We start from the raw sequence: 27,380 nt of genomic DNA on the forward strand, positions 1-27,380 counted from the left end.
TTTCTAAATGAATATTTTATATAATTTGCAATATGGCATATGTAATTCTTTACCCCCAAATAATATGGGCACGATAGAAATTTGTTTATAACCAAAATAATTCCCTAATCATGAATCTGGTTCTTTTTACAGTAATCTTCCTCTAGAACGGTAAGAGCTAGTGTCCTTCAGACACTGGTTCAAACCCCACCACCATTAGGTTTGCACTTTTTGACTTTAGACTAGATTAATTTCTAAGCTCTAAGAATGCCACTGTAATCGGCTTTAAAAATACTACTTTCCTCAAACAGGTTTATAGATTGAAAAAGAAAGCCTGTAGCATGCCTACCCAATGACTGGTACAAATAGTCTCTCAGTGACAGTTGGCATTATTTTATTTATGCACACATAAAATATATTTTACTTCAGTGGTAACTAGTGATAAACCTCAGTTCTTTTCATACAACTTATTTTATAAGCATGTTTAATATTTTCATATTGCTGGTAAGCTTCTTGCTCAATGAAAATTCCCAAAGAGGGAGGTGACAACATTTGCAAAGAGGAGTTCACAAAACTCCTTTTGAGGAATGGGAGCATCAATGAATTCTATGTTCAGCCTACAGAATAGAGTATGGAGACAAGAAATAGTACTAATTTTGATGTCTGTCTAGGTTCAGATATAATCACATAATTTATAGTTGCATAACAGGAAATTAGATTTAGCTAGGAGTTATAGTTATCATACAGTGTCTTCACAGTATGCTGGGACTGTTTGTCCTTAAACGTCCAGAATAGGATGTGCTATTAATATTTTTTGATAACGGTGTTTAATCAGAATTTGATTTATAAGAATACGCACATACATATACATAATACATATATTGTACATAGAAAACATTGCACTCGTTTTATTGCCTTCGGAGTGCTACAGGTAATAAGCAAAGGTGCTAATAAAAACAATATACAAACTATAAAATAAAGTAAAAGTCTATATTGAAACCAGTAAAAATTTGAAACCAATTTAAAAGAAAGTAACGGAAGAGAAAGATTTTTAAGAGTCAAAAGGAAAACAGTCCTCACAGGTAGTAGAAGCAGCAGGTGAGCATCCAAACCCTTATCACCAGAGAGAGTCAGCGGAGGTCAGGAGTGGAGAAAGATGAGAACCCAAGTAAGGTTCTCACGGTTCTTCCACGGTTGGAAAAGCATGGCGGTAGGCTTCACAACTGGAAACACATACAAAGACTGGAACGTAGGGTTCTTGAGGATGCCAGAGCTCTCATCGCAGGAATTCATTTTGTTCTTAGTCATCAGTTTTTTCACTGGCAATAGAAAAGCATTTTGAGATTGCCTCCTCTTTTAGATTGGTGGGTCTGGAACTCTGGGTATGTCCATGAACCTCTCAGGATTACTTTTTTAAAGATACAGAGTCCAAGGAGCTGTGTAAGTACAATTAAACAACACAAAACAAAAACAGTGACAGCACAGCCAGCCAGCTAGTCTGGGAGTTGGGGTGCAGAGGATGCCTGGAGCCTGTGTATCATCTCCTCACCCCCCACCCACACCCGTAAACAGGCCCTCACAGTTTGAAATCTGATGACCAGATTTTTTCATGCTTTTCTACTGTATGTCTTTAAAAGTAGTTAAAAACACGGCTGTTGAAAATTGAGAGCTTTTGAAGCCCGTTTGCAGCCATATGTTACCATTATAAATTTCCACATCTTCTCTGTTGTAGCCCTGACCAGTGTAGAGATTCCATTACCTCGTATCTCAAAGGGGAACCTGGAAAATTTGAAGCAAATGGAAGCCATGCAGAAGTCACTCCAGAAGCAAAGACAAAATCTTACTTTTCAGAATCCCAGAATGATATAGGGAAACAGAGTGCAAAGGAAACTCTGAAACCAAAAATACAAGGTTCTGGCCGTGTTGATGAACCAGCATCATCACTAGTGGCATATCAGAAAGCTCTCGAAGAGACCAGCAAGTTTGTCATAGAAGAGCCTAAACCCTGTGTGCCTGTCAGTATGAAAAAGATGAGTAGGACTACTCCTGCAGATGGCAAGCCAAGGCTTCACCTCCACGAAGAAGAGGGATCCAACGGGTCTGAGCAAAAGGTACGTCATGTGCTGTCATTTAAGCTGAAAGTACTGACGCTTCAGTGCTTTTGATAATCTTGTAGCACTGGGCCCAGTGTTCATTACTACTTCCAAATTATCAATGTGTGATTGAAAATTGTAATACTAATAATGGGGGTAAAGAAAGTAATGAGTAAAATATATGCTATTTGTCATCCCTTCTTTCATTGGGTAGAAAAAAGGAATAAACATCTTCTTAGCCATTTTTCAGGAGGGAAACGAATACAGGGATGTTAAGTAAGTAGCTTAAGGTCCAGTTTTAATTTTCTCTGGGATTTAGGTTTCCTCACTCCCAACCTAGTCTTCTTTCTTGAGGATGGAGGTTAATTATCCTGACCCTTTCTGGTTCTTTTGCACAATTTAAAAGAGTCGCTAGCATTGACCCATCTAAGAGTTCTATCCTATAAGGTCTGTTGCCTGAAAGGGTGTTTTAAAAATTGAAGAAACACAGTTCCCAAGCCTAAAATGAGGTGGGTGTACTACTGTTGGTTGACGGCATTTAGAAATGCAACATTGAAAGTATCATTTGAATTATTTTCATATCTAAGTTGATAATTATCTCAATATTTGTTTTTAATAATTTAAAAAACCTTACTGTCATATAATTATCTGCTTGCTTTTTGTACTTATATGTTTTTGTGCTACCATCTAATAGATTTCATTATTCTTTGAGGGTAAACATTTTAAGATATTAAAAATTTTTTAATTGAAATTATGATTCATAGATGATATAAGAAAATTAAGATCAGTTCTGTTTCCTATATTTGTGACTGCTTTTTGCTCTCTCAATTTTTGTGTCTTTTCATGAACTAAGCAGGAGAAATAGACTGAGTGTTATACATCTTTGGAATAGTAGTACTTGAAGTTTTCCCTAAAACATCTAGTTTACGTAAGATCTTCTACAGTGTTTTGGGGTAGAAAAAAAAAAGAAACAAATATTTTGTAAAATAATGAGGCCGTGATTAATTTGAGGTTTAGAAAAATTTAGTAAACTCCTAATCACTCAGGAGCTAATTATTGGCTTATTAACTAATCATATCCTTCCCTTTCCCTCCTGCAGGCTATTTTTTGGATCACTTTCCTGCTTGTTAGGAGGGAAAGTGAGAGGAAATAAAATCCTCAGGACTTTCTTTCATTTCCTTCCTGACGAGTGTTGTTTTGAGTATTGCTTTCTGCCTTTTAATTACCTCTTAGCATGTTTAAGCAATATGACTTTGGATAGAATGTTCCCTTTTAAAATGAGCCTGCAAAATATAGGGAGGAGAAGTAACATAGTGATGTTTTAACTATGAAAATGTATTGTGCAAAAACCTATTAAAAATCGATAGGGACGTTCTGAAATATGTAAGTAAGCATTTCGATGGTATACATGTGCCTACATATTGCCCATTGGGGAACCATGGAGAAGGCATAAAGAGGATTTGAAAAAGAAAGTCTTAACCCTGAATGGAAATGCAGCTGAATTCATCAGTAATGGAAAATAATTACTGTCAGAAAATGTTTTCGAGATTTCTTATAAATGAGTTTGTGCCTTTAGCATTGGTCACTGGTCCTACTCCAATGCATAAAGGCTTCAGGAGCATAGCAATTCATAGTGAAGTTAAAGCTTCTGGAACATAAGAGTCTGACCTCACAAGAAATTTGAAGAAGTCCAGGATGTATTTTTTGTGGCTAGACCATAGTACAATAGTAATCAACTATGTCATTGGATGTATGATCTCAGAAAACAGCCCCCTTTTTGTCCCCTGAAAAATCAGGTCAAAAGTCCGGGTGCGGCTCTTAAACGGATGACTGCCTGCTGTTACAAGGTAAAAATCCTGCTGCTTTCCACCTCTTTACATGCCGCAACCCATGGCAAGGAATACTGAGAAAATTCCATTTGGTCTCCTACTTACCCTCTGTGCCACTGCATAGCGAATTCTCTAAAAGGAATCCTGATCAAGATTCTACTACCATCTTCTCTCTACCCTTTACCTTAAGACTGGCAGAGACTCCCTGGAGAAAATGGAAATAAACATCAGCCAAATGGCCACTTTTTCTTTATGTGAGGGGCTGGTCTCAGATGATCCTTGATAGGATTATAATTGACATCTAGGTTTGTTGTTAGTGTTTGCATTAACATATGTTCTTCTTCTTTTAAATGTTTCAAGTGAAAAACCTTTCCCCAGTCTAAGATTCCGGGTATGGATAATTCAGATTGAATTTTCTCTTCTGCCTCATCTAATCTATTAATTGCTAAATGCTGATTAGTAATTCTTTTGCAATATGAATTCGTCTTACCTTTTTCTGCTTTTTCTGAGCCATTGTAGGGCCTCCTTTCACAATATTTAGGTCATTCTAAGTGTCCTGAATTTATGGTCCTTTTCTAAAACAATTTTAAAGTAATGGGGAATTTAGTAGCCAGTATCTTTGCAAGGAGTAAGAAACTTGAAAACTATTTCCTTTTCATACCATATTATTCAGTAGGGTATTTTGTTCAGATGAAATGTCCTACAAAGTTAAGGTTGACATTACTATAACATTTAAAAATATTTGGCAAGTTTACCTTTGGTAAAAAATGGCCTGCTTTGTTATCTATTTGACTAACATTTCATTAATAATTTTTACTAACACTTACACCTCCTGTAACAATTTTACTTATTTTTTTTCCTATTTTTACCAATTCTGCCATTGATTTTTCCAATGGATATTAACTACAATTTCTATCTCTGGGACTGTCAGATTTGGCGTAACTAGTACACTTAGAAAATAAAATACTAGAATTGTTTTCAGAACTCCACCACTAAAATTTAGAAATAAAATTTTTCAGTGTATACTCCTGACCATGATATTTAAGTAGAAGCTGAAGATAATTTTCACTTTGTCTTATGAACTGTTTATCACTTGGTAGTTCTTCCTTATTCCTATCCTTATTGCCTAAAAAGTAATATTTTGTGTAATTACTGTATTCTTATCTGTACTATATTCTTGTCTGTGCAATGTTGTTTCTATTCTAATTTCATATTAGTTCTTTAAAATAAAACCTCAGGCTTTCAAATATTTTACATTCTTTCATTCATTTGAATAAACTCCTACTGAGTTCCAATTACGTATTAGGTATGAATTATGCTGATAAAAATCTCCTGGCAAATTATGCTGATATAAATTGTATACTTTTCATAAAGTTCAAAATAGCTTTTGATAAAGTTGTCAAATCTGACCAAAATATCATAAAAATCAGAAATACTATGCCTCTTTCTGTAGATCAAGTGAAAGATGGCCTTTAACTGTAAGGTTATACATTCATGTCAAATGTATAATATTTATTTTTAAACTAGCTTTAAATCTATATTATTTCCCCAAACTAATAATTAGTAGCATGTATGTAGTTTCTGATGCCAGTCTCCATCACTGTTATTTTTAATAATTTACAATTTTATTATCTTGATCTTTACCTGCATATATATACTTATGCATTTACATATGCATTGCATTTGTATATACACATAAGCATATATATATGAATATACATATGCAGGTAAAGATCAAGGTAATTAAATATATATATTATTTATGTATACTTTATATATATTTATATACACATATATACATACACATACAGAGTAATTTCATTTAGAATTCTGCTCAAAACTTTCTTCCACTTAAATTTTTTTTAAGATTTCCACAAATATACATCATGATTTTCCTTAAGTGCGGGGAACCAGCAGTGAAAGATTCTTTCTTGATTTCCCTTCTCAGAATGTCTTTTATTTTAAATGTGATGGTAAAATTCTACTAAAAATGCATTTACTTAGGACTTGAAAGGCAGTGAGAGTGATTCAAGCTCAGAGGAAGAACGGAGAGTCACTACCCGAGTTATTCGCCGGCGTTTGATTATAAAGGTATCCCGAAGCCGGATCAGTATGGGGCATTGCTGTATTATTAGAACCTTTCTTGTGGTTTGGAAAATTCAGCATGCTTGGTAACTAAATGGCTCTGTATGTTTCTTTGCATATTTGAAAACTTATAAAAACAACCACCAAAAGGAAAAACTCACGTTGCATGGTAGTGAGTATTCTGTCTAGGCCTGTGTTTGACATGTGGCAGTTGTAATTTTATCTGAGAATTCTTGGCATTTGTATACTGCTTCCCTTGGAGAAGTGTTCTATGTGTGAACAAAGATTCTACCTTGGTGAGAGAATAGTTCAGATCAAACGAAATGTTCAACTGAAACCCCAGAGGCTGTAATGAAGTATGAGGTAAGATAAAGACGAAAGAGAATGAAAGAATTAAAAGGCTCCCTTCTCAGCCTTAACAGTTTTTAAGTGAAAACCAGTTCTTCGTTATCAATCAATGACTAAGACTTCAGTGTTATAGCCTGGCATGGAGGTATATGACATGATGCAAACCAAGCAAAAACTTCTGAAATAGGTTTTTAACTTGACTGACATACAAAAAATCAGGCTGTTTTTTTTTTTTTTTTTTTTTAAGGCTGTATTTGTAAGTAGAGGAAGCAGCTCTTACTGGAAGTGAAAAATGTAATTCTACCCTGTTACAGCACAGCTGAATACTATGAATAAGTCTTGATTTCCCCCACAAAGGCCTTTTGAAGCACTGACCTTATGTACGGGAGGTCCTACAGACAGCTTCTCGCAGTCTGCTGCTTGTCTTCATTACTCTGCTTTTAGAGAGATCTCTCTTGATGTTAGAATAATTGAGTGCAGAGAACTAGGAAGCCATTTTCAATACACAGTCCTTTGAATGTGGTCCAAATAACTTGAGGCTCCTTGGTTGGCAGTTCTGAAGAGAAAGAAAGGAAAGGAAATATCTATTGAAAACCATTTATCAAACTTATCACCCATTTCCAAAGTGTCAGGACACCAAACCAGAGACGTAGGGAAGTTGGCTTAGGTATCCAAAACGTCTTAATCCTGCTGCTTGTACTTTTCTTGTAGATCAGATGAAAGAAGAGAAGAAAATCTGCCAAATCTGCTCTAGTATAGTTTTTCTAAGACTCTGGAAACATTAGAGAAGAAAATCAGTCCTTGTCTAAATCCTAAATTATCCACAAATCAACCTTAAGCTCAATAGGGGCCATGAAAAAAAAGTATGAATCACTTTGAAAATTCCACACGGGCAATCCAAATTACTTACTGGTATCTAGCATATTTGCAAGCATTCGGCCTGCTATTTATGAAGTCCTCATAATCAGTCACCTCCCACACATTTTCTGGGATTAGGGGGAAGAAATCCTTAATTTGGTTTTTCTGAACATGTAAAGCCATACTCTGTTCAGGCTTTGCTAGTCCCATGATTAAAGTATTACTTCTTGAAGACACTAAAGTGAAACATCTAGAAAAAGTACACCAGACATACTGTCTTGTAACTTGCTTTTTTATGCTTAACATATGACATACTCATGTTGCATCAAATTCACCTCATTTCTTTATAATAGCTGCCCAGTACAGAAGTTGACTCCTCTATATATGACAGAAGAAAATAAGCACAATCCTGCATAGACAGTGGGAGAAAGTGTAGAGAAGTTTTACTCTGGAGAATATTAAAACAATAGAAACATCAACCCCCTCCCTAAGTCAATGAGGGTTATTTCTTTTGGTCTCCTAGAATTCTAGAACATGCATTAGCAAGTTAGCTTTTAAGTAATTTTGTTAGAATGAGTTATTTATATATTTAAGCTTAACATATAATTATATATATTAACATTTTTATTAAGAGCTTAAGTTTAAAAGACTGAAATATACTGATGTTGTAGGCTTCATAAAACAGAGGAGACTGTGTTCTCTTCAAATCTTCACTTCTTGAAGTCAGTGTAATTTTAGGGAGGTTGAGTGGAAACATCAGAGAACGCGTTTTATAAGTGCGGAGGGCGTTGTATAAAGAATGGAATCACTAAAACAAGCTTTGAGAAATGTCTTTCATATGTGACAGAGAAACCAAAAGCTTAAGGATAGCTATAATTATAATTGGAAGCTATAGGTGTAAGAAAAAGTCTTTGTCAGTGACATACATAGAAATCTTTCTGGTTAATATTTTTCTGTTTAGATTTTAGGGGCAGTTGAAAAAGATCACATTTCTGTTGCCTTTTCTCTTTATTCCATATGTTGGTACCTTTTTTTTTTTTTTTTTTTTTTTTTTTGCGGTACGCGGGCCTCTCACTGTTGTGGCCTCTCCCGTTGCGGAGCACAGGCTCCAGACGCGCAGGCTCAGCGGCCATGGCTCACGGGCCCAGCCGCTTCGCGGCATGTGGGATCTTCCCAGACCGGGGCACGAACCCGCGTCCCCTGCATCGGCAGGTGGACTCTCAACCACTGCGCCACCAGGGAAGCCCTGTTGGTACCTTTTTAATGTAAAGGAGCTTGAGGCTGCAGTACTACACGGTAAATGTGACATGGGATCCATCTCTGTCAAAACACATAAAATGACAATGTTAGGACCTAAAGGAGTCATTGAGACTAAAATTACTTCTTTTCCTAGATGACAAAAACCAAGGATCGGAGATGAATTGAGTTACCCAAGACCACACAGCTGGGTGGTAACCGTTCTGAGGCCAGAACCTAACCCCTGGTCCTCTAGAGAAGTGCCTCCTACCTGCGTTTTCCACAATACTGTGTTCCTTCTTGTCCAGAACAAAGAAAAAAGGAATACCTTTTCCTAGACTAAATTAGGCACTTGGCCATTTAGACTATTCTGGTGGCATAGAAGAAGGCAGCATTGAGCTATCTTTCCTGGAAACTATTTGATGGGGCCAGAATGCTAGGAATTTGACCGACTTCATGGAGGCTGTCCAACCTTGGACTGAACCAGCCACAGTAATTCCCCTAGGACTTAGAATCCTGGAGTGGAAAACTATTTGGTGGCTGTTCCATCCTTCCCAGAGCTAGCTTTGGCCAGGAAGTGTCAATGAAAGCAGTAGATATATTCAGGATTCCATTATCACAAGTCTAGGCAAATCTGTGTTCTTAGCCATTCAACTAGTATAATAAATGGAGTGAAAGTAGAATTTTATGATTTTTCTCTTTAATTTCACATGTGGATTCATTCTTTTTTATGTTTTTATATTTTTACATTTAATATTTTCAAGTCCTTAAGAAATGAGTCAAGTTAACAAACTCTCCCATTTGTTTTGGGATTTTAAAATTTTATAAGCATATTCATTTATTTCTATATAATATGATAATATCACAGTGGTTTCAAATGCTTGGAAGCAGTTTAAATTGACCAGTCCCTATGAGCTTGTTTACATTATTTGCTTAGCAAATGCAGTGATTACAAAGGTAAAAACTTTAAACCAACTCAAACCATTGTTAAGTTTGATTAGATTCAAATAACTGAAGTTTTACTATATAGTTCAACTATATTTTTATTTCTACTTCTGAGCTTTTTTACTGACTTTCAAAATAAGGGTTTACATGTATGTTTCCCCCCATCAAACAACTCAAAAATACAAAAAGTTCAATCTATCCATTCCACTTCCCATTGTTCACAAGCTTCAGATAACCATTGTTCTGGAACGATGGAACAAGGTAATGATTGTTCACAAGCTTCAGATCGTTTTATACACATACACCAATATGTATGTGTATACAGAATATACATGTGCTATATACATATACACATACATCCCCAGCAAGCGGGTTTCTCAGAATACATATTGCTTAGTAATTTGCTAAGTTTACATATATAGTTTCTCTCATCTCATGTTTTTGAAAGTTCAAGTTTTAATGTTGTGTACATCACAGCAAATTGGTACATTTCACGTTGTTATTTTTTCATTTTATTCAAGAAGGAGAGAGGAATAAAAATTTTTAAATGCAATGTTTCCAGCAGGGGTCCAAAGGAAAGTACAGTAGTCTTCACAAAGGTGGCCACCAGGAATGATACTGTGACACCATATGTGCTGTAATTTTCCTTTGAAGTAGGAAAGAAAAAAAAGTGTGGGTAGGTGTTGCCAAAAATAATGCCATCACCAAAACTAGCGGGGAAATTTTATTTACTTAAAAGTACAAAGATTTTCAAGAACCTTAGAAACTAATTAGAGATTATTTTCTCTCATTAAAGAGAGGCCCTAAAGTAACACCTTGGTAACACCTGATCTCCAATGTACCTGATAGAATTAAAGATGGATGAAATTTTTTTTAATGTATTTTGTGACTCCTTACTAACTTTCCTATCTATCCAGTCAACTACTATCTAATCCATTCCCTCAGTTTAGTGAGTTTCTACATAATCATATATCTTATTTTGACCTTATATAAAGCACTAGTTGACTATAGTTAGTGCCCATTTAAGACTAAGACAAGTGGGGCTTCCCTGGTGGTGCAGTGGTTGAGAGTCCGCCTGCCGATGCAGGGGACGCGGGTTCGTGCCCCGGTCCGGGAAGATCCCACATGCCGCGGAGCGGCTGGGCCCGTGAGCCATGGCCACTGAGCCTGCGCATCCGGAGCCTGTGCTCTGCAACGGGAGAGGCCACAACAGTGAGAGGCCCGCGTACCAAAAAAAAAAAAAAAAAAGACTAAGAGAAGTATCTTCACCTTTAATTATACGTAAGCAGTATGAATTTTCAGTAGGAAATAATGAAAATGCCCACATACCACAGCAGATCTCAACAACCTATATGGCTTGTTATTTATAACTAGGGCTTCGCTTTTTTCTAAGGCTATTAATATAAATCAATGTATCTAAATGTATTCGCTATGCTTATAAATATACCTACTGCACATTTCAGAGACTGTCTGCAAATTAATTGGCATCCTTCCCCACCAAAGGGTCAACTTATAACATACGTAATAGTATGCTATTTTAATGGATTTTCCTGGGATCCTGGAATTGTCTTAACACTCAAAGAGCTAGACATGTGCAAGAGTTAGTTCAAACATATCTCGCTTATACTTGTTTAAACTATAGTGAAACTTTTCATGACCCTTTTTTTTTTTTTTTGGCTTTTCTGCTGTCTTTGAGCCTTTACTTGTAAAATAAAATGAAATTGTTTTTTTTCCAGATATATGAAATCAACCATAGGAAACATAAATAACACTCCCATAAGAACTTGTTGCAGATTTTAGTGCATTCAGGCAGGAATGCACTAAAATTTTTTCCCATTTCCTTCCCTCGCTTAACTGTGCTAATTGAAACTAATCATAAGCAAGGTTCAAGGTGAACCTTGAAGCAAGCATGAGCAGCAAGAAACATCATGTTTTATTTTCATCTCACCTTTATACCACAGTGAGGTAAAATGAGTCAAACATCCCACCTATGAGCCCACAATCTATAAGAATACAAAGTCACTTTGGAGAAAGAAAAAAGAATAAAAATAGAATTTTGTTAGCAGAACAAGGTAGTGTTTCAGTCTCTACTCTGTTGTTTTAAACCACAACTGCCTTTCTACTGGTTGTGACATAAAACAATCATAGAATTTTCTCACCATTGGCTGGCACTGACAAAATTAACAGAGCTACTACCTTTCCCATGACAATAACACTGAAAGGGTTAGAATCCTGGCTCTCCCAGAAATGCAGCTGTCTTCTTTGTGATTTGCCATTTTTCCTAAAAAACCTACAGGTGTACAATAACTACAGTACACAGTACTATAGCACTGCACAGGTCACCTCTTCAACAAAAGAAGTATGATTAACAAGTCAGTAGGTCTCTAGAATGGGTCTGCACTTAAGATGTTTGTCCTTGTTCCCCAAAACTGTAAGTGAGACTGACCTAAAGTTGACACCAGTGAAGAAGGTAATGTGTTACAAATACAGCCCTATATTTGCTCTCTGAGTGGTTTTTTTATCACACAATCATAGAGCTAATAGACACTAAGGAGCCATCTAAATCTACTGACCTGCCTGTTAGCGGGAAAATATGATGCCACCTGGGCAAGTGAAGAATTTATCCCAATTTTTGTTAACTCACCAGAGGAAGATCCTTGACCGTTTCCCCTTCTAAATCAGATAGCAGTCACTAACTGAAAGGCTGTCCTCTTACATTCCTTTAGTAATCAATCAGTCATCACATAAGACCCATTCACTTGATAATATTCTGAAACTGTGTACTTCATCAGACATTAATTATTCTCATTTACAACTTATGAAAGGCTCAGTCTGAAAATAAGAAATAAGGTTTTCTCTGTATCCTGAACTTTTCTCATAGTATTTGAAAAAATATTGCCTTTAGTAAAGGAATTTTTAAATTTAACAAACTAACAAAGGGTGATTAACACCCCAACTAAGGTGCTACCTCAATTCAAATCAGACAAAAGGAAATCCACCAAAATGAGAGATTTCGCAGGACTAATGAAGAAACATTATTCAAAGTGAAATGATCTAAATTAGAGCTCTAATCGTTAGCTAAATCTTTTTTCAACAAATGAAACCTTTTTGTTTGTCTGTCTCTGTATAACTGTATTCTGTGATTACGTATTTTCAAATTCTTCCTTCTTGGAGTTTGTTGCTAACCATCATTCTTGTACCTACTTGAGGTTTAGTGCTTTTAATGTTGTTGACTGCTAAATAACCATCCGTGGAGTCAGCCTTTTCCCCTTGCCCTGGAATTGCAAGTAGAGTTTATACTTTCTTTTTCTACAATTCCACAGAGCATGTGTGTGGTGTATGGAGTGATGTGGAGATCTATCCATCTAGTATGTTGCTAATCTCTATGCCACATCCTTTAGGGAGAGGAAGCAAAAAACATTCCTGGTGAATCTGTCACAGAAGAACAGTTTACTGATGAAGAAGGCAACCTCATCACCAGAAAAGTAATCATCACTGGGGTTTCATGCTTCTCTTGGGGTTTAGATGTTCTACCGTTTGTTTGCTGTAGTGTCACCTCTTAAAATAGAAAACAGGAAAATCTCTCCTTTTCACTATTGCTTCCTACAGATCACTCGGAAAGTACTAAGACGAATTGTTATCCCACAAGAGAGAAAATATGATGACGTGGTAATGGAGAGGGACTGTCAAAAAGAAAGTAGAGAATAAAAGCTTTGTGAACTCTCTAGAATAGGCTGCTAACAGGCTGGCATCTGCAGTGTGGCAGCTTGAAGCATTTGCTGCTTTTGACATCTTGTGCGTTTGATGAGGGTCAAAGAAAAAGATTTTCCTTCCTAACATTCTTTAACAGTACGTACTCTTACTATCTTCAGAGTTTTCACAGAGATCATTTCATTTATGGAGGTTGGAACATGCCGGTTCGAGCATGGGAGACAAAATTAAAAACCCTCTACCACCACCAAACCCCTCGGCCATGCCCCACCCCTGCCCAGTGCTTTACCTGCAGCCCATTGCCTACCTGGGACCCAGATAGAGAGCACTTGTTTCCAGCAGATGCACAGGGTTTAATTAAAAGTTAGAATGACAAAAAGCTCGTCTCGAAATCCTTAACATGTAATCTATACATTTTCTCTTTCCAGTATATTCTACAGGGAAATATGAATTCCCCCATCTTAACCTGAGGAGGATTCTCCTCTCTGGGTTAATAACAGCCCATTTCCAATGTGCCAGTTAAAGAACTAAAGTCATCACTGAGCAGTGTAACTCAGCAAGTGAATCTCTAGCTCCCAGAGGAAACATCTCTGCTTATTTTTCATTTCTTTCCCTTTCTCAGACCTTTACCCTTTTCATTGAAAAAAGAGAAACTTTGATAGCCTGTGTTTACATAAGAAAAAAGTAAACTGAAAATTTCTAAGGAGTAAATGAGAAAATTGGGAAGGCTACTGTGTTCTCCATTATAAATAGGGTAAAAGCTGAGTATTTGTGCAACCACTTTGCTCTTAGAGAAGCGTGTCCTTGGCGCTTGGTGAAGACGGGTCTTATTTTATGGAAAAGGGATGCCTGCCTGGTCTGGTGTAAGAGGACGGGCTTGGTAACTCCACAAATTAAAAAAGAAAAAGTCTCTCAGCTCAACAGCATTTCCATGGTCTTTAGTTCACGATTAGTGCTTTACTGAGAAATTTCAGTCTCATCACAACAGGTTATTTCACATTCTGCTGGCTTAAAAAGGCATAAATTATAACTTACTAATATTTTTATAACTGGGGTTTGAGTGCCGTGAGAGTTTTGTGAGTGATGATCTCCTCTAGCTTTACAGGAACTGGACAGCTGCCCCGTTGTTTGACTGATCACTGACCTACTGAATCACTGTGAAGCACGGCGGCGTGTTCCTTCTGACGGGGCTCCCTCGCTCGCCCGGACGCTGCTGAGCTGTGTGCTTGGGGCAAATAGATTATATGTGGGAACGTGAAGTGACAAAGTACTTGAAACTGTGTTTCGCTTATCCTAATCCAGCCTCAAGGGACCAGAATGAAAAACTGCTTTTTAACGAAAACCCTCTCACCATGAAATCTTAACGTGTACGTTCCTTTTAAAGCAGGGAGAAGGTTATAAGATGAAGACGAAGAAGGAGATCCGGCATGTGGAAAAGAAGAGTCACTCATAACAGTAAATGGTCAGTCAAGATGGTAAGTGTGCTCTTATCAACAACAGTAAGACGTAACTTCCTGTGAAACTTCTCATTTCACCAGATAAGACATTCCATCCCCCTGCCACCCCCCTTCCTCTCTTTTGCGCCGCATCGCAGCTTTGAATATCCAACAGGCAGTTGGTGGCCATTTTCACGTTCATGTACACATACATCTGCACACGAAAACTGTGGCCTCTAGCTCAGTCCATAAACCACCTCTTCACAAATTAGGAATTTAAATATAAATGATGGTTGCAGAAGCAAATGTAAATAGTGATTGTTGAGTCTCCTCTTCAGAGCGAAGGCTTAGTTGTGAAGTGCAGTAGCATTATTCTCTCTAACAGGAAGAGTATTTGGCAACAAACAGTTCATACAAATGTATTTGGAGATTTGTATTGACCAGCTTGTCACCATTTTACCACAACAGCATCTAAGAGTATAATTTTGGCTGAAATACAGTGGTTGCCAAGCTTAAATGAAATGAGCAAAATCCCTATATACTACTTCATATATTTTGTATAAACCAAAGCAAATTAAATAGGAGGTTAATGGCACTACTATGTTTTCAAAGTTAAAATGTTTAGTGAGCTTTGTTTAAGGTTGTCTGAACTTTTCTTCATGGAGAAGGATATTTTCCTTTAACACTGTTTTCTGAACTTTGTGCTGTTTCTTTCTATGTAGCTACAATTCAGAAGCCCATTTGGGGTGAAAGAGCGGATAGGGCTTTGAAAAGCTCTGTGTAAGTCTGTGAGATAAAGCAGGATGAGTCCTTTAGGGCTGCTCACCAACAGTTCTCCTATAGCCCCAAGTAACAAAGAGCAAACAGACCCCAGTTTCCACTTGCACTCATCTGCCGTTCCCCAGTTACCAGAATCCTGGTACTCGGAGCACTCCTGCAAGGAACTGAGAAATCACGGAGTCTCACTGCCCCAAATTTTGTACGCAAGGTAACTGTAACTAAGGCCCAAAGAAATTCTGCATCCCTCCACCTCCAAAAACAACTTATTCTGTATTTATTCACTTAAAGATTTATTTCATTTCCTCTCTGTGACGCTTTCTGCCTAGGCACTGGGAAATCATCGGTAAACAACACTAGGGAGGTACTGGCCCTCTCTGACCTTACATTTTGGAGATTTAACGGTAGTCAGTCACTTCACTATTTAAGGCATTGAGAAAACTCCTAAGAATTGCAGAGTGCTCTGGAAATAACAGCCTTTGCTATCCATACATACTCTTCCAGTGTTTCAGGTGTACTCTTCATTTAATTCTCTTGGATCGGTGCCTTTATCATCCCCATTTAACAGGCCCCAAATTGCCCAAGGTCACCTAAATAAAAAGTGGCAGAAAGGATACAAACCCTAACAGGCTGCCTCTGGAGCCCACACACTCAACCCTGTTAACTGGAGATTTGACCTGGTCTGAGGGTGACAGGGAAGGTTTCCCTAAGAAAATGATGCTTGAGCTTAGTTTTAAAGGATGAACAGGATTCATCTGGGTAAAGGGGAGGAAATTGGATGGTGTTTGGGGTAGCTTCCTAGGCACAGGCTCCAGTGTTCTGCAAAGGCCAGAACTGGGAAGAAACAAGAAAGGAGAACAGGTCAGTGTAGCTTGCAGAAGGTTTTGTCATTGTGTCTGGAGAGGTAGGAAAAATCGGAATATCTGGGCCTCATAAGCTTCTTTTCACTAAAAGTTTAGGTTCTCATCACACACTCTAGTTGCAGGGCACAGAATGAATTGGAGGTGGCAATAATGGATGAGCAGAAAACCTATTAAACTACTGAAGATGCTGGCTTGGGCAGTAAGGATGGTAAGGGGTAGGCTGAATCGAGAGATAGTGACATGAATTGCTTTTTGTCAGATGACAAGGGTGAGAGATGAGAAAATTAAGGATGACATCAGTGTGGCAATATCTACAATGAACCCACCCATTATGCATGTCTTACAGCTGAATCTGGTAAAAGACATATACAAGATTTTTCTAAATTGAGGTGTAGATGATTTCTAATATTAGTTTCAGATGTACAACACAGTGATTCAAAAATTTTATAGATTATACTCCATTTAAAGTTGTTATAAAATATTGGCTATATTTCCCTGTGCTATACAATATATCCTTGTAGTTTATTTATTTTATACATAGTAGTTTGTACCTCTGAATCCCATACCTGTGTCTTGCCCCTCCTGCCTTCCCTGTCCCCACTGGTTAACCACTGGTTTGTTCTCTATATCTGTGAGTCTATTTCTGTTTTGTTATATTCATATGGGTATTTTTTAGATTCTGCATATAAGTAATAACAGAGTATTTGTCATTCTCTGACTTCTTTCACTAAGCATAATACCCTCCAGGTCCATCCATGTTGTTGAAGATGACGGAATTTCATTTTTTAATGGCTGAGTAATATTCCATTGTATATATGTACCACATCTTCTTTATCCACTCCTCTGTACAATTTGTTTATTTTTGCTTTTGTTTCCTCTGCCTTAGGAGACAGATCCAAAAACCTATTGCTACAATTTATGTCAAAGAGTATTCTATGTTTTCTTCTAGGACTTTTATGGTTTCCAGTCTTACTTTTAGGTCTTTAATCTATTTTTAGGTGTTTTTTTTATATGTTGTGAGAAAATGTTCTAATATTATTCTTTTACATGTAGCTGTCCCGTTTTACCAACATCATTTATTGAAGAGACTGTCTTTTCTCCATTGTATATTCTTGCCTGCTTTGTCATAGATTAACTGAGCATAAGTGTGTGGGTTTATTTCTGGGCTCTCTATTCTGTTCCATTGATCCATGTGTCTGTTTTTGTGCCAGTTCCATACTGTTTTGATTACTGTAGCTTTGTAGTATAGTCTGGTCAGGGAGCATGATAACTCTAGCTCTGTTCTTCTTTCTCGAGACTGCTTTGGCTATACAGCAGATTAATAAAACACTAAGCATGATTTTGCAGTCTTAAATTGCTGTGTTTAAGCAATTCTGATAAATGAAATAAAACTAGAAGAGAGTTCAATCAGCTTTAGTATGCCCCTAAAAGTTTAGCAACTTGTTCAGTAATAGTCTCAAACTCTGGGTGGGAGAAAACCAAAAAGGTTATCAACACCAGCTGAGCCATTTTTCTAGAGTAATATATACCTAATATCTATGAATAAATGACACCAAAAAATATGTGACAGTGCTATGCTTCCAGGGTCCTCTAGAGTGAATTAATACAGAAATGACTAGGTCACTAAATGTACAAGATTTTTAAAATGATAAATAATCCACCCTGTAAAGCTGTTGGCAGGGCCTTGGCTCACTTGCTACACCACTCAAAGGGGAGAGAAACTCACTAGGAGAATTCATATGAATGTGAAAATAGCTTCAGCATAAAGCAAACTTAATGTGTCAGATGGAAAGAACAGCGATTTGACTGCAAGCCTCATTTTACTCTCCAGGGTGGTATTTGCCTTTCATAAGTGAACTTAGAAAATGAGTCCAAGAAGACTGCCTGGAATTCCAGGACACTGAATGTGTGCTCTGGAAAAATCAATTTGCAAGTATATTGAAAGTTCTTATGGCCCTGCTGGCCTTTTTTTTTTTTTTTTTTTTTTTTTTTTTTTTAAATAACAGAACAACTAAGCACATGGAATGTGACCCAATTTCACTGAGTCTCAGATGGTGACATCAAAATTTTTATTCTGCATTTTGTAACCAGTTGAATTTTGAGCTATCTGAACTCTACCCTGCTTTTCTTTAATATTGAGTCACAGCCATCCTATTTTTAATGTAAGGGAAAAGCTGATGGCTTAAAATAAGTATAACATTTATACATAATATATAGTGATTTATAGTTTATAAAATGCATTTACGTTTTTGTCTTATTTAATCCTTCAAACAAGCCTCCAGGAAGAGGAGACCAATTTTGATTGCTACCTTTTACAGATGAGGATACTATGGCTTGGAGAGGTCATCTGACATTTATTCTTTCAAACAGCTGTGACTGGAAGAACTGGGACTTGGCCTCAAGATTATTGACACTTCACCTAGTGTCCGATTCCACTAAGCTGTCTTTCTAAAATTAGTTATGAATAATAATAATAATAGTCATAGTCTATAAAAGATCACTATATGCCAGGTACTAGGTAAGATCATTACATACATTACCTCATAGAGTCCCCAAAACAATGCTATAACGTAACTACTATTATCTCTTTTTTAATAAACAAGGAAACTGAAATTTAGAAGAATTAAATGATTTACCCAAGGTCCTATAGTTAATGAGCAAAAGAATAAAATTTTAACTCAACCAGAGCCTAGCTCTTAACTATTACTCATATTAATAGTTGAATAGTACTTGATGATTATCAGAAACCTAAAAGCAAATTTTCAATCAAATGTACGTAACAAAGGCAAACTGTAGTAAATTTCTTCATACAATACACAGTGAAAATACTCAGTTTTTTGGTTTTTTTTTTTAAAATAAAGCAAAACTTCACAGCCATAACCTTCAAAAATACCATTAGAGAGCTGATTAGTGAGGCTGTGACAACGGAGGTACCCCAGACGCCTGTTGGAAGAGACTGGAACAGCTGTATTGTAAACCTCTTAGGGGAATGCTCGGGGTCTCACAGCCACGTGGAAGCCAAGAGCAGCAGCAACAGCATGAGGCTTCCCGGGGGAAACACTTTATCTGAGGCCAAAAAGTTGGCTCATTTCATTCATGCCTTCAAAAAAGGACTTGACCTTCCACCTGGTTTAGAGTGAAAAGGCTAGTAATAATATACAGTGGTGAATAAAACCTTCACGGCCCCTGCCCTTCTGCATCTCTCAGCCTGCAAGGGGGAAAGAGATGGAACATGAATTGTTTAAGGGCTAAAAATACAAAGTCCAAATCCAATGGAAGAATAACAGGAACATATTTAGACTTGGGGGCTGGGGAAAGTCCCTCAGAAGTCATGACATTTATGCTAAGACCTCGTAGGTGGTGCCAACAGTGTAAAGAATGGGGAGAAGGAGAAGAGGAGTCCAGCAAAGAGTACAACGTGGGCAAGAGCCCATGTGTTAGGTGGGAAAAGGCCTAACACATTTGAGGAAATGAAAGAAGATTAGTGCAACAGAGCCTGATGAGCTGGTGAGGGGGGAGGCAGGCCCATGATGAAGTGAGAAATGCATCATCATAGGCCAGAATATAGGATATGGATTTCATTCTAAAAAAATGTGAAGCCTTTGAAAGATTTTAAGCAAGAGTCTGACCTGATGTTTTACTTATTTATTTTTTTAAACACACCAGCTATGTAGAGAAGGATTGGAGGGAAAACAAGAATAAACTGAAGGAGGCGAGCTAGGAGGTTATTGCTGTAGTCCAGCTAAGCCACCATGGTGGCAGGGCTAGGACCTGGGCAGTAGTTTTAGGAAAGTCAACAGTACCTGATGGCTTGGGGTTAGGATGAAGAAAAAGGGTTGAGCCAAGGATGATGCCTTGACTCAAGGTTTCAAGGGTAAGCAGGTGTGTGGTGGAAAAAGGAACAGGATGGGTTTTAAGAAGAATATCAAGCACTCAGGCTTTTGTCGATACACAGGTCTGGAGCTTTGAGGAAAGGTTGGGCTAGGCGTATAAAAATGTGAGTGTTATCACTAAAGAGGTGAATACTGAATATCAGAGAAAGGGAACACCAGAGAATAGGTGTGATTACCTAGGGAGAAAGTGAAAGTGAGCGAAGAAGGGGCTCAGGATCAAGCCCCAAAGAACAACATTTTGAAGAGTAATAGAGAGCTGTAAAAGGTTGCCTCTGACCTCTTCCTTCCTAGAGATCTCCAAGCTGTTCTAGCTCCTCTAATCTATGATCATATTCATCCTCGGCCCTCTAGTATATATTTTTAAAACTTTTTTCATAGCATATTCTTTTCTGAAGATATTTCTAATCTTACTTCTATTCCTTTATGCACTATAAATGTAGCTCTCTCATATTCTGTGTATAATAATTCTAAATTGGAACCCAATGCACGACTGCTTCTGCTGGTTCTTGCTCATTTTTTCCCCTGTGTCCCTGGTCCTCTAGTATATTTGTTTGGTTTTACCCAAAATATTTTAATCCATGCAGTTTGGCATCCGTGGATGAAAGAAACTTTCCTATAATGCAGATTAGCTGATAAGCTTTTGTAAATAACTGACCATGCACATTTAGAGCCCCTTTACTTCTTAGTTTGTGACACACACTGTGTAGGTGGTCGAGGGAGTCCAGCATTGAAGACATTATCCTAATATTTTTCAGCCATTAAAAAAAAGAATGAAATAATGCCATTTGCAGCAACATGGATGGACCTAGAGATCATCATATTAAGTGAAGTAAGCCAGACAAAGATAAATATCATATGATATCGCTTATATGTGAACTCTTAAAGAAAAAAAAGATACAAATGAACTTATTTCCAAGACAGAGACTCACAGACATAGAAAACAAGCATATGGTTACCAAAGGGGTGGGGGAGGAACAAATTAGGAGGTTGGGACTGACATATACACACTACTATATATAAAATAGATAATCAACAAGGACCTACTGTATAGAACCAGGAACTATACTCAATATTTTGTAATAACCAATAAGGGAAGAGAATCTGAAGAAGAATATATATATATATATTTATTTATATATTTATATTTATATATATTTATATATTTATATAGAAATATATATAACTAAATCGCTTTGCTGTACACCTGACTTGTGTTAATCAACTCTACTTCAATTTAAAAAAATATATTTAAAATAAAGACATTGGGCTTCCCTGGTGGCGCAGTGGTTGAGAATCCGCCTGCCGATGCAGGAGACACGGGTTCGTGCCCTGGTCCGGGAAGATCCCACATGCCGCGGAGCAGCTAAGCCCGTGAGCCATGGCCGCTAGGCCTGCGCGTCCGGAGCCTGTGCTCCGCAACGGGAGAGGCCACAACAGTGAGATGCCCGCATACCGCAAAAAAAAAAAAAAATAAAAAAAATAAAAAAAATAAAGACATTATCCCCAGCATCACCACTCACTTGAGGGCATATAACTGTACAGTCTAGTCCAAGAGGCAAACATGATAGTAAGTAACACAAATCAAAATATAGAGCTATAATAAAAGATATAAACAAATCACTAGGAGAATCCACTGGAAGATGTAGTAAATGCCAATGGAGGAGATCTTGCAAAGCTTCTTGAAGTGCATATTTGAACTGGCTTTTGAAGAAGGGGTGGGATTTAAGACTGGGCAGTGTGATATGTGCTGTGCTTAGGAGTTTGGCCTTCATCCCAGAGACAATAAGGTACCACTGGAAGTGTTGTCGAAGGAGAATAATACAGTCAGATGGGATTTAGGTAGCCCTAGTGGTAGGAGAGGGAGTTAGTGGTGAGGAGAGTTTGAACACAAGGACCTCAGTTATGAGACGGGATGAGGGCCGGATCCTGGGCAGAGACAACAGAAAGGAGAGGGCAGATTTGAGGAACATTTCAGAAGTATAACAACCAGATTAACTCCATAGAAGGAGTGAGGGTTGTGGTCCTGTGTGTAATCACTACCAAAAATACAGAACCTAAGAAAAGGAAAACAAAATTAGGGACTGAAATAGGTCAGTCTGTAGTGCCTTAAATACTTGTCAGTGATGAGGGAGAGAAGTCTGGGCTAGCAATCTTAATGTGGTTACAGAAGTGGCCTGAGTGAACGTAAATCACACGCTTACTAGCTGTGTAAGCTTAGCCAGCTTATTTAACTTCTGTGCCTTAATTTCCTCGCCTCTATTAGGATAAGAGTAACATATCTCACAGAATTGTTGTTAGACTTAAACGAGTGAATCCATGTAAATCACTTAACCGTGACTGGCAAGCCCACAGTAAGCCCTCAGTCAATTCAGCTATTATTAGTAGTGCTAAGAGGTGGGAGCAGGAAGATAAATCAGGAGCTTGGGATGAACATATACACACCACTGTATATAAAACAGGTAAACAACAAGGACCTACTGCATAGCACAGGGAACTCTACTTAATAGCTTGTCATAACCTGTAATGGAAAAGAATCTGAAAAAGAATATATACGTATATATAACTGAATCACCGTGCCATACACGTGAAACTGACACAAGATTGTAAATCAACTCTACTTCAGTTCTTTAAAAACCATATAGATTTTTTAAAAAGAGAGAGGAGAGACAAGAGCCGAGACTAGCACCCAAAGAGCCTGGATTCCGGAGGCCAGTGGACAGAGAGCAACAGCCGCCAGGTGTGCTAGAACACAGCGGTGGGAGAGGTCAGGACAGCAGCATCACTGAAGTCCTCTGCATGTCACATCGCTGTATACTTCAGAACACTTTCAGTTATTTCATATGACTCGTTTCTCACAGTAGCCCTGGGAAATCATTAAAATAGGTATTCTCATTCCTCTTTACTAAGGAGAGACAGCAAAATCGCCGAGGCTGTAGTTAATAAGTGATAGGTTTGGCTTTTCACCTAGACCTCCTGATTCTGCTTCCTGGAAGTCAGAACTATGGTCTGAATTGCTTCACTCCAGATTCAGGACCCTGCCCTCCAGAATATTTTCCAGAATTCATCTGAAGTAGATAATGTTTTTATGTAGTGTTTTTCATTTTTCTTTCCCTTTAAAAAAATCCCTAATTAACCGAAAGCAGAGGTCTAGAGCCAGGTGGCTTGACTTCCAATTCTGGCTCGCCCATGTACTAAATGTGCCACCTACAGTATAATAGCTGTATGGCTCTATTTTCTTATTTGTAAAATGGAAGAGATAGTACCTCACTGTTATTAGGATTAAATGAGCTCCACCTTAGAACAGTGCCTGGCACATCATAAACATTTAATAATAACAACAACATTATTCGCTGTACTACTAAGTTAACTATACAAATTTATTAGGGTTAGAGTTTTCTTCCATAGCCAACATGTACATCAGTACTTTACCAGTAATTACTTTTCATTTTTTTAAAACTGGCCCTGTGACCTCAGATATTTTTTTAATCACAAGTCACTAGAAAAGAACAAACAAAAATTAAGTCCCACTTATTGGTATTAGTTGAAGAACAAATCTACACAAATGGAATTATTTTTAAATGGTGCAGTAGTTTATTATGATTACATAAAGTAGTTAGAACTAATGCTTAGGAAAAAATGTTTTTAGCCCCATGACTTGCTTAAGACGAGAGAGAGAAAAGGAGAAGGAAAGGGAAGAGAGAGGTGGGTTAGGAAGAGAACTAGAATAACGAATTCTCTGTTCTCAGTGGGCTATAGGGAAGGCATATCAGAAAAGACTTTCCTTAGGGCATAACAGAGCTAAGTCTTTAACGATAAGTAAGAGTGAGCCTACAGGGACTTCCCTGGTGGTCCAGTGGCTAAGACTCTGCGCTCCCAATGCAGGGGGACTGGGTTTGATCTCTGGTCAGCGAAGTAGAGCCCACATGCTGCAACTAAAGATCCTGCATGCCGCAACTAAGACCCAGTACAGCCAAATTAATAAATAAGTATTTTTTTTTTAAAAGAGCCTGCAAAGGTGGATCTCACTAGGGAGAAGATAGACCACACTTTCAAAGAGATGGCATTTGAAACACCCTTGAAGAGTAAAAAGAAGTTAGAGATAACGGAAGATGACAGCAGGGGATTATAGGTGGATATGAAATCACGAGCAAAGAAAAGGAAGTTGGAAACCAGCGGGTTGATGACTGGCATGTAGTCTAGATCCTCTAGATCCTCCAAGTATGGTCGCTGGACCAGCAGTATCAGCGTCACCTGGGAGTCTTGTTAGAAACGCAGAATCTCTGGGCTCACCCTGACTACTCCATCAGAATCCACATTTGAAGATCCCTGGGTGATACGTATGCACTTTAAGCTTTGGGAAGTGCTGCTCCAGAACATATTACTGGCCCTTAATCTTGGCTGAACATCAGAATCATCATCTACAGAGGTTTTTTGGTTTGTTTTTTTAAGTGTTTGATGCTGGGCACCACCCCTAGAAATTCCAAATTAACTGGTATGGGAAGTAGCCTGGACACTGGGATTTTTTTAAATCTCCCCAGATAATTCTAATGTGTACCCAAGTTTGAAAACCAGTGGAGACTGTCAAACAATGCTTTTCAGTGGAGAGTATGGGCATTAAGCATGAAAAGGTTTATTGGGATGAACTGCAGAGAGCTAAAGGTGTAAGGGTGTGGGGTGGGAGGGGTTGTTGTTGGGGTTTTTTTTAGCTAGCCACTAGGGGCTAAATACCACCAGTATGTGAACCTATAGAGGAAAGATTGGTTTTAACCTAAATATATTCCTGACTTGAAAATGTGATATGGAAAGTACAACATTCATCTGTGAAATATAACCTGAAATATAACCATGAGAATCCAATGAATAGCTGTTTTTCTATATTTTAAATGTTTCTTAAAATTTAAAAAAAATGTATAGTGAAATGACTAAATGGAATGATTGGTTTTCTGACTTGTTTTCTACTACATTTGGGTTTGAAAAGCATGAAGACCCAAGGACAGATAGATTCCTCAATGCAAATGCTTCTATCTCAGATCCATTATCTAAACCCAGAAAGAGAAGATGGCTCAAATTCTATTTCTGAAATGTCATCTTGATGTATCCTGCCCTTGCACCTTTCCATCAGATGGCGATCTCATCACTGTTTATACACTGTCAATATTTATAACAGGTCCACAGCCAGTCAGCCAAAGCGCTCATGCTTTTTGCGAACTCTGTACTTGGTATAGGCTTTTGCCTAGTGAATAACCTTCCTGCACCCCGTGTAGTTGGGGCCTACACACCCTGATTGCGTGACCAAGAACAAGAGAGATTTATAAGGGGAAGTAACACCCAACTTTTTAAACTATCACCCACATTATACCTGAATATAAATGGGGATAAGTAATAGTTTTTTTAAATTACAGAAACATATCCACTATTTCTAGAAAGATAATGTTCGCTTACATTGAGGTGCTAAGAGAAAGACCTTGCTTCTTACTGCAAGATTAATTGGGAAGCTGGATTGGTTTTTGGAAGATGAAGCAAAACAAAAAAAGTTCAGCTGGGCTGTAGTGATGACTGCACATCTATATATACATTTACTAAAAATTATCAAGCTATATATAATAGATGAATGATATGGTATATAAATTATATATCAGTTAAGCTGTAAAAATTTGGGAGGAGGGTCGATTCGAAAAAAATTGCCAAGAATTCTCCCTAAGAAAACAAAGTGAGATCACCACGGTAACATTATCGTAGGACCATCTGAGAAGCCTGGCTCCTGGAAGATTAGGAATAGATGGTAGAAGCAGAGGTGAGAAAATCCTGATCTTCTTACTCTGATTTGCACACTCTCTGGGACAAGGCCTACCCAAATGGGTCACTTTCCTTCTCTGGAACCTCTGCAGAGTCATGGGAGTGGGGCAGGTGTTGAAATCACCCCAGAAGGAATTGATACTTTGATATTCTTGGCTCCAAGCTTTAGTGACCTGGGGCATGGAGGTCAGTGCCACTTTTAATACAAAAAAGGAAGGCAGGACCATGGTGGGGCAGACAGAGGAACTGCTGTAGTAACATGTTTACAGAAGCCAAGGTAGCCTGGGTGATGCATCTAAAGGGAAAGAAACTTGTCTGGGGTAAGTAAACAACCTCAAGGTCACTGAGAACACTTTTAGGCCCCAACAGAAGCAGAATTCTAAAGGTTCTCCTGGACCTGCACAAATAGTCTGCTGCATGTATGTTAGTGAACAAGCTTGTTCCCAAAATTAATCTCGCCTGACTCGCCTTTTCTCTAGGGGCTATGTCTTGTTCTTGGGCAGGCTTTCAGGTGTCACCCCTTCACAGTGATCAGGAGGAAGGGACATACGAAGGAAGAACTCTGTTTTATGGAGGAGGAGTTCCTACCAAGAACAATACTACACAAGAGTATGAAAACCTCTGACAAAGGATGTTAATTTATTTTGACTTATTAAGACTGGCTCTAAAACACTGATACTTTATGCAGGTATTATCCAGTAAGGCAAGATGTTCTTAGTGGAGTCTCCATAAAAAAGCTCAAATAAAATTAATTTATCCTGTCATGACTGACATGAGGCAGGAGAAGGGAAGGTATTCTTTGCAATGGCAGAAGATACTCTTCAATTTGAATTTGCATATGGAAAAGCAATTTCATAGTAAATGAAGTAAGGACACTGTTCTCCCTTTTTGAAAGGCTGCATTTTGCAGGGTGAGAGGCTTATTATACGACATAGAGGCATGACCGAGATGCTCCATCCTGACTCCGTATCCCTGGCCCAGTGTGCCCTTGAAAACCCCAGACATTTTGATGGAACTCTCAGAGCACCTTTGTCAGCCTCCTTACTTCACAGATAAGACTGACGCCTAGAGGTCTGCAAATAGCTTTCCCCAGTACCTGAGTGAGTGACCTGAGCATCAGAGACTTCAGAACTAGAAGAGGGTCTTTCTGACTCAATACCTGAAACCCCTAATATGGGAAACAATATTCTGTGGAGGGGACAGGGTCACCCAGAGAAGGTCATTGCCTTCCAAGAGCTTTCTAGCACACTTCAGGGCTTTGTTCTCTGAGGCATCTAGCAAATCGCCTCAGTCAAAAGTATGTTACAGTTTACCCTTCCCCCTCCCCATATCCTCAAGTCTGTGCTCTAGTAGGTCTGTGTTTTATTCCCGTCCTACCCCTAGTCTCTTCATGACATTTTTTTTCTTAGATTCCATATATATGTGTTAGCATACGGTATTTGTTTTTCTCTTTCTGACTTACTTCACTCTGTATGACAGACTCCAGGTCCATCCACCTCACTACAAATAACTCAGTTTCATTTCTTTTTAT

General features: G+C 38.1%; 1 protein-coding gene and 1 long non-coding RNA gene across 52 annotated transcripts in view; one reads left to right on the forward strand and one right to left on the reverse strand.

Moving 5' to 3' along the window:
• The window catches only part of ANK3 (ankyrin 3), a 518,594-nt gene that overhangs the window by 488,944 nt on the left and 2,270 nt on the right, over positions 1 to 27,380 (forward strand). For 29 of the 50 annotated variants that reach the window (XM_067025566.1, XM_067025563.1, XM_067025562.1 and 26 more), the window contains 2 exons: positions 1,712 to 2,090; positions 14,469 to 14,559. In XM_067025566.1, coding sequence (XP_066881667.1) covers positions 1,712 to 2,090; positions 14,469 to 14,537 — 448 coding nt within the window. In that variant the 3' untranslated portion in view covers positions 14,538 to 14,559. Of the gene's footprint in view, positions 1 to 1,711; positions 2,091 to 3,868; positions 3,920 to 5,905; positions 5,993 to 12,774; positions 12,859 to 12,982; positions 13,043 to 14,468; positions 14,560 to 24,057; positions 24,138 to 27,380 lie in introns of those variants that run through there. The other 21 variants (XM_067025584.1, XM_067025585.1, XM_067025603.1 and 18 more) reach the window with 4 other exon arrangements.
• LOC136793557 (uncharacterized) overlaps positions 356 to 27,380 on the reverse strand; it is a 116,684-nt gene continuing 89,659 nt past the window's right edge. The window contains exons 3-5 of one of the 2 annotated variants that reach the window (XR_010838972.1): positions 6,710 to 6,890; positions 4,392 to 4,476; positions 358 to 1,415 (exon numbers count right to left, since the gene is read on the reverse strand). This is a non-coding gene — a long non-coding RNA (uncharacterized lncRNA). Of the gene's footprint in view, positions 1,416 to 4,391; positions 4,477 to 6,709; positions 6,891 to 27,380 lie in introns of both variants that reach the window. The other variant, XR_010838973.1, reaches the window with a different exon arrangement.

Source organism: Kogia breviceps, chromosome 2, assembly GCF_026419965.1.
Source record: "Kogia breviceps isolate mKogBre1 chromosome 2, mKogBre1 haplotype 1, whole genome shotgun sequence".
NCBI classification, from domain to species: domain Eukaryota; kingdom Metazoa; phylum Chordata; class Mammalia; order Artiodactyla; family Physeteridae; genus Kogia; species Kogia breviceps.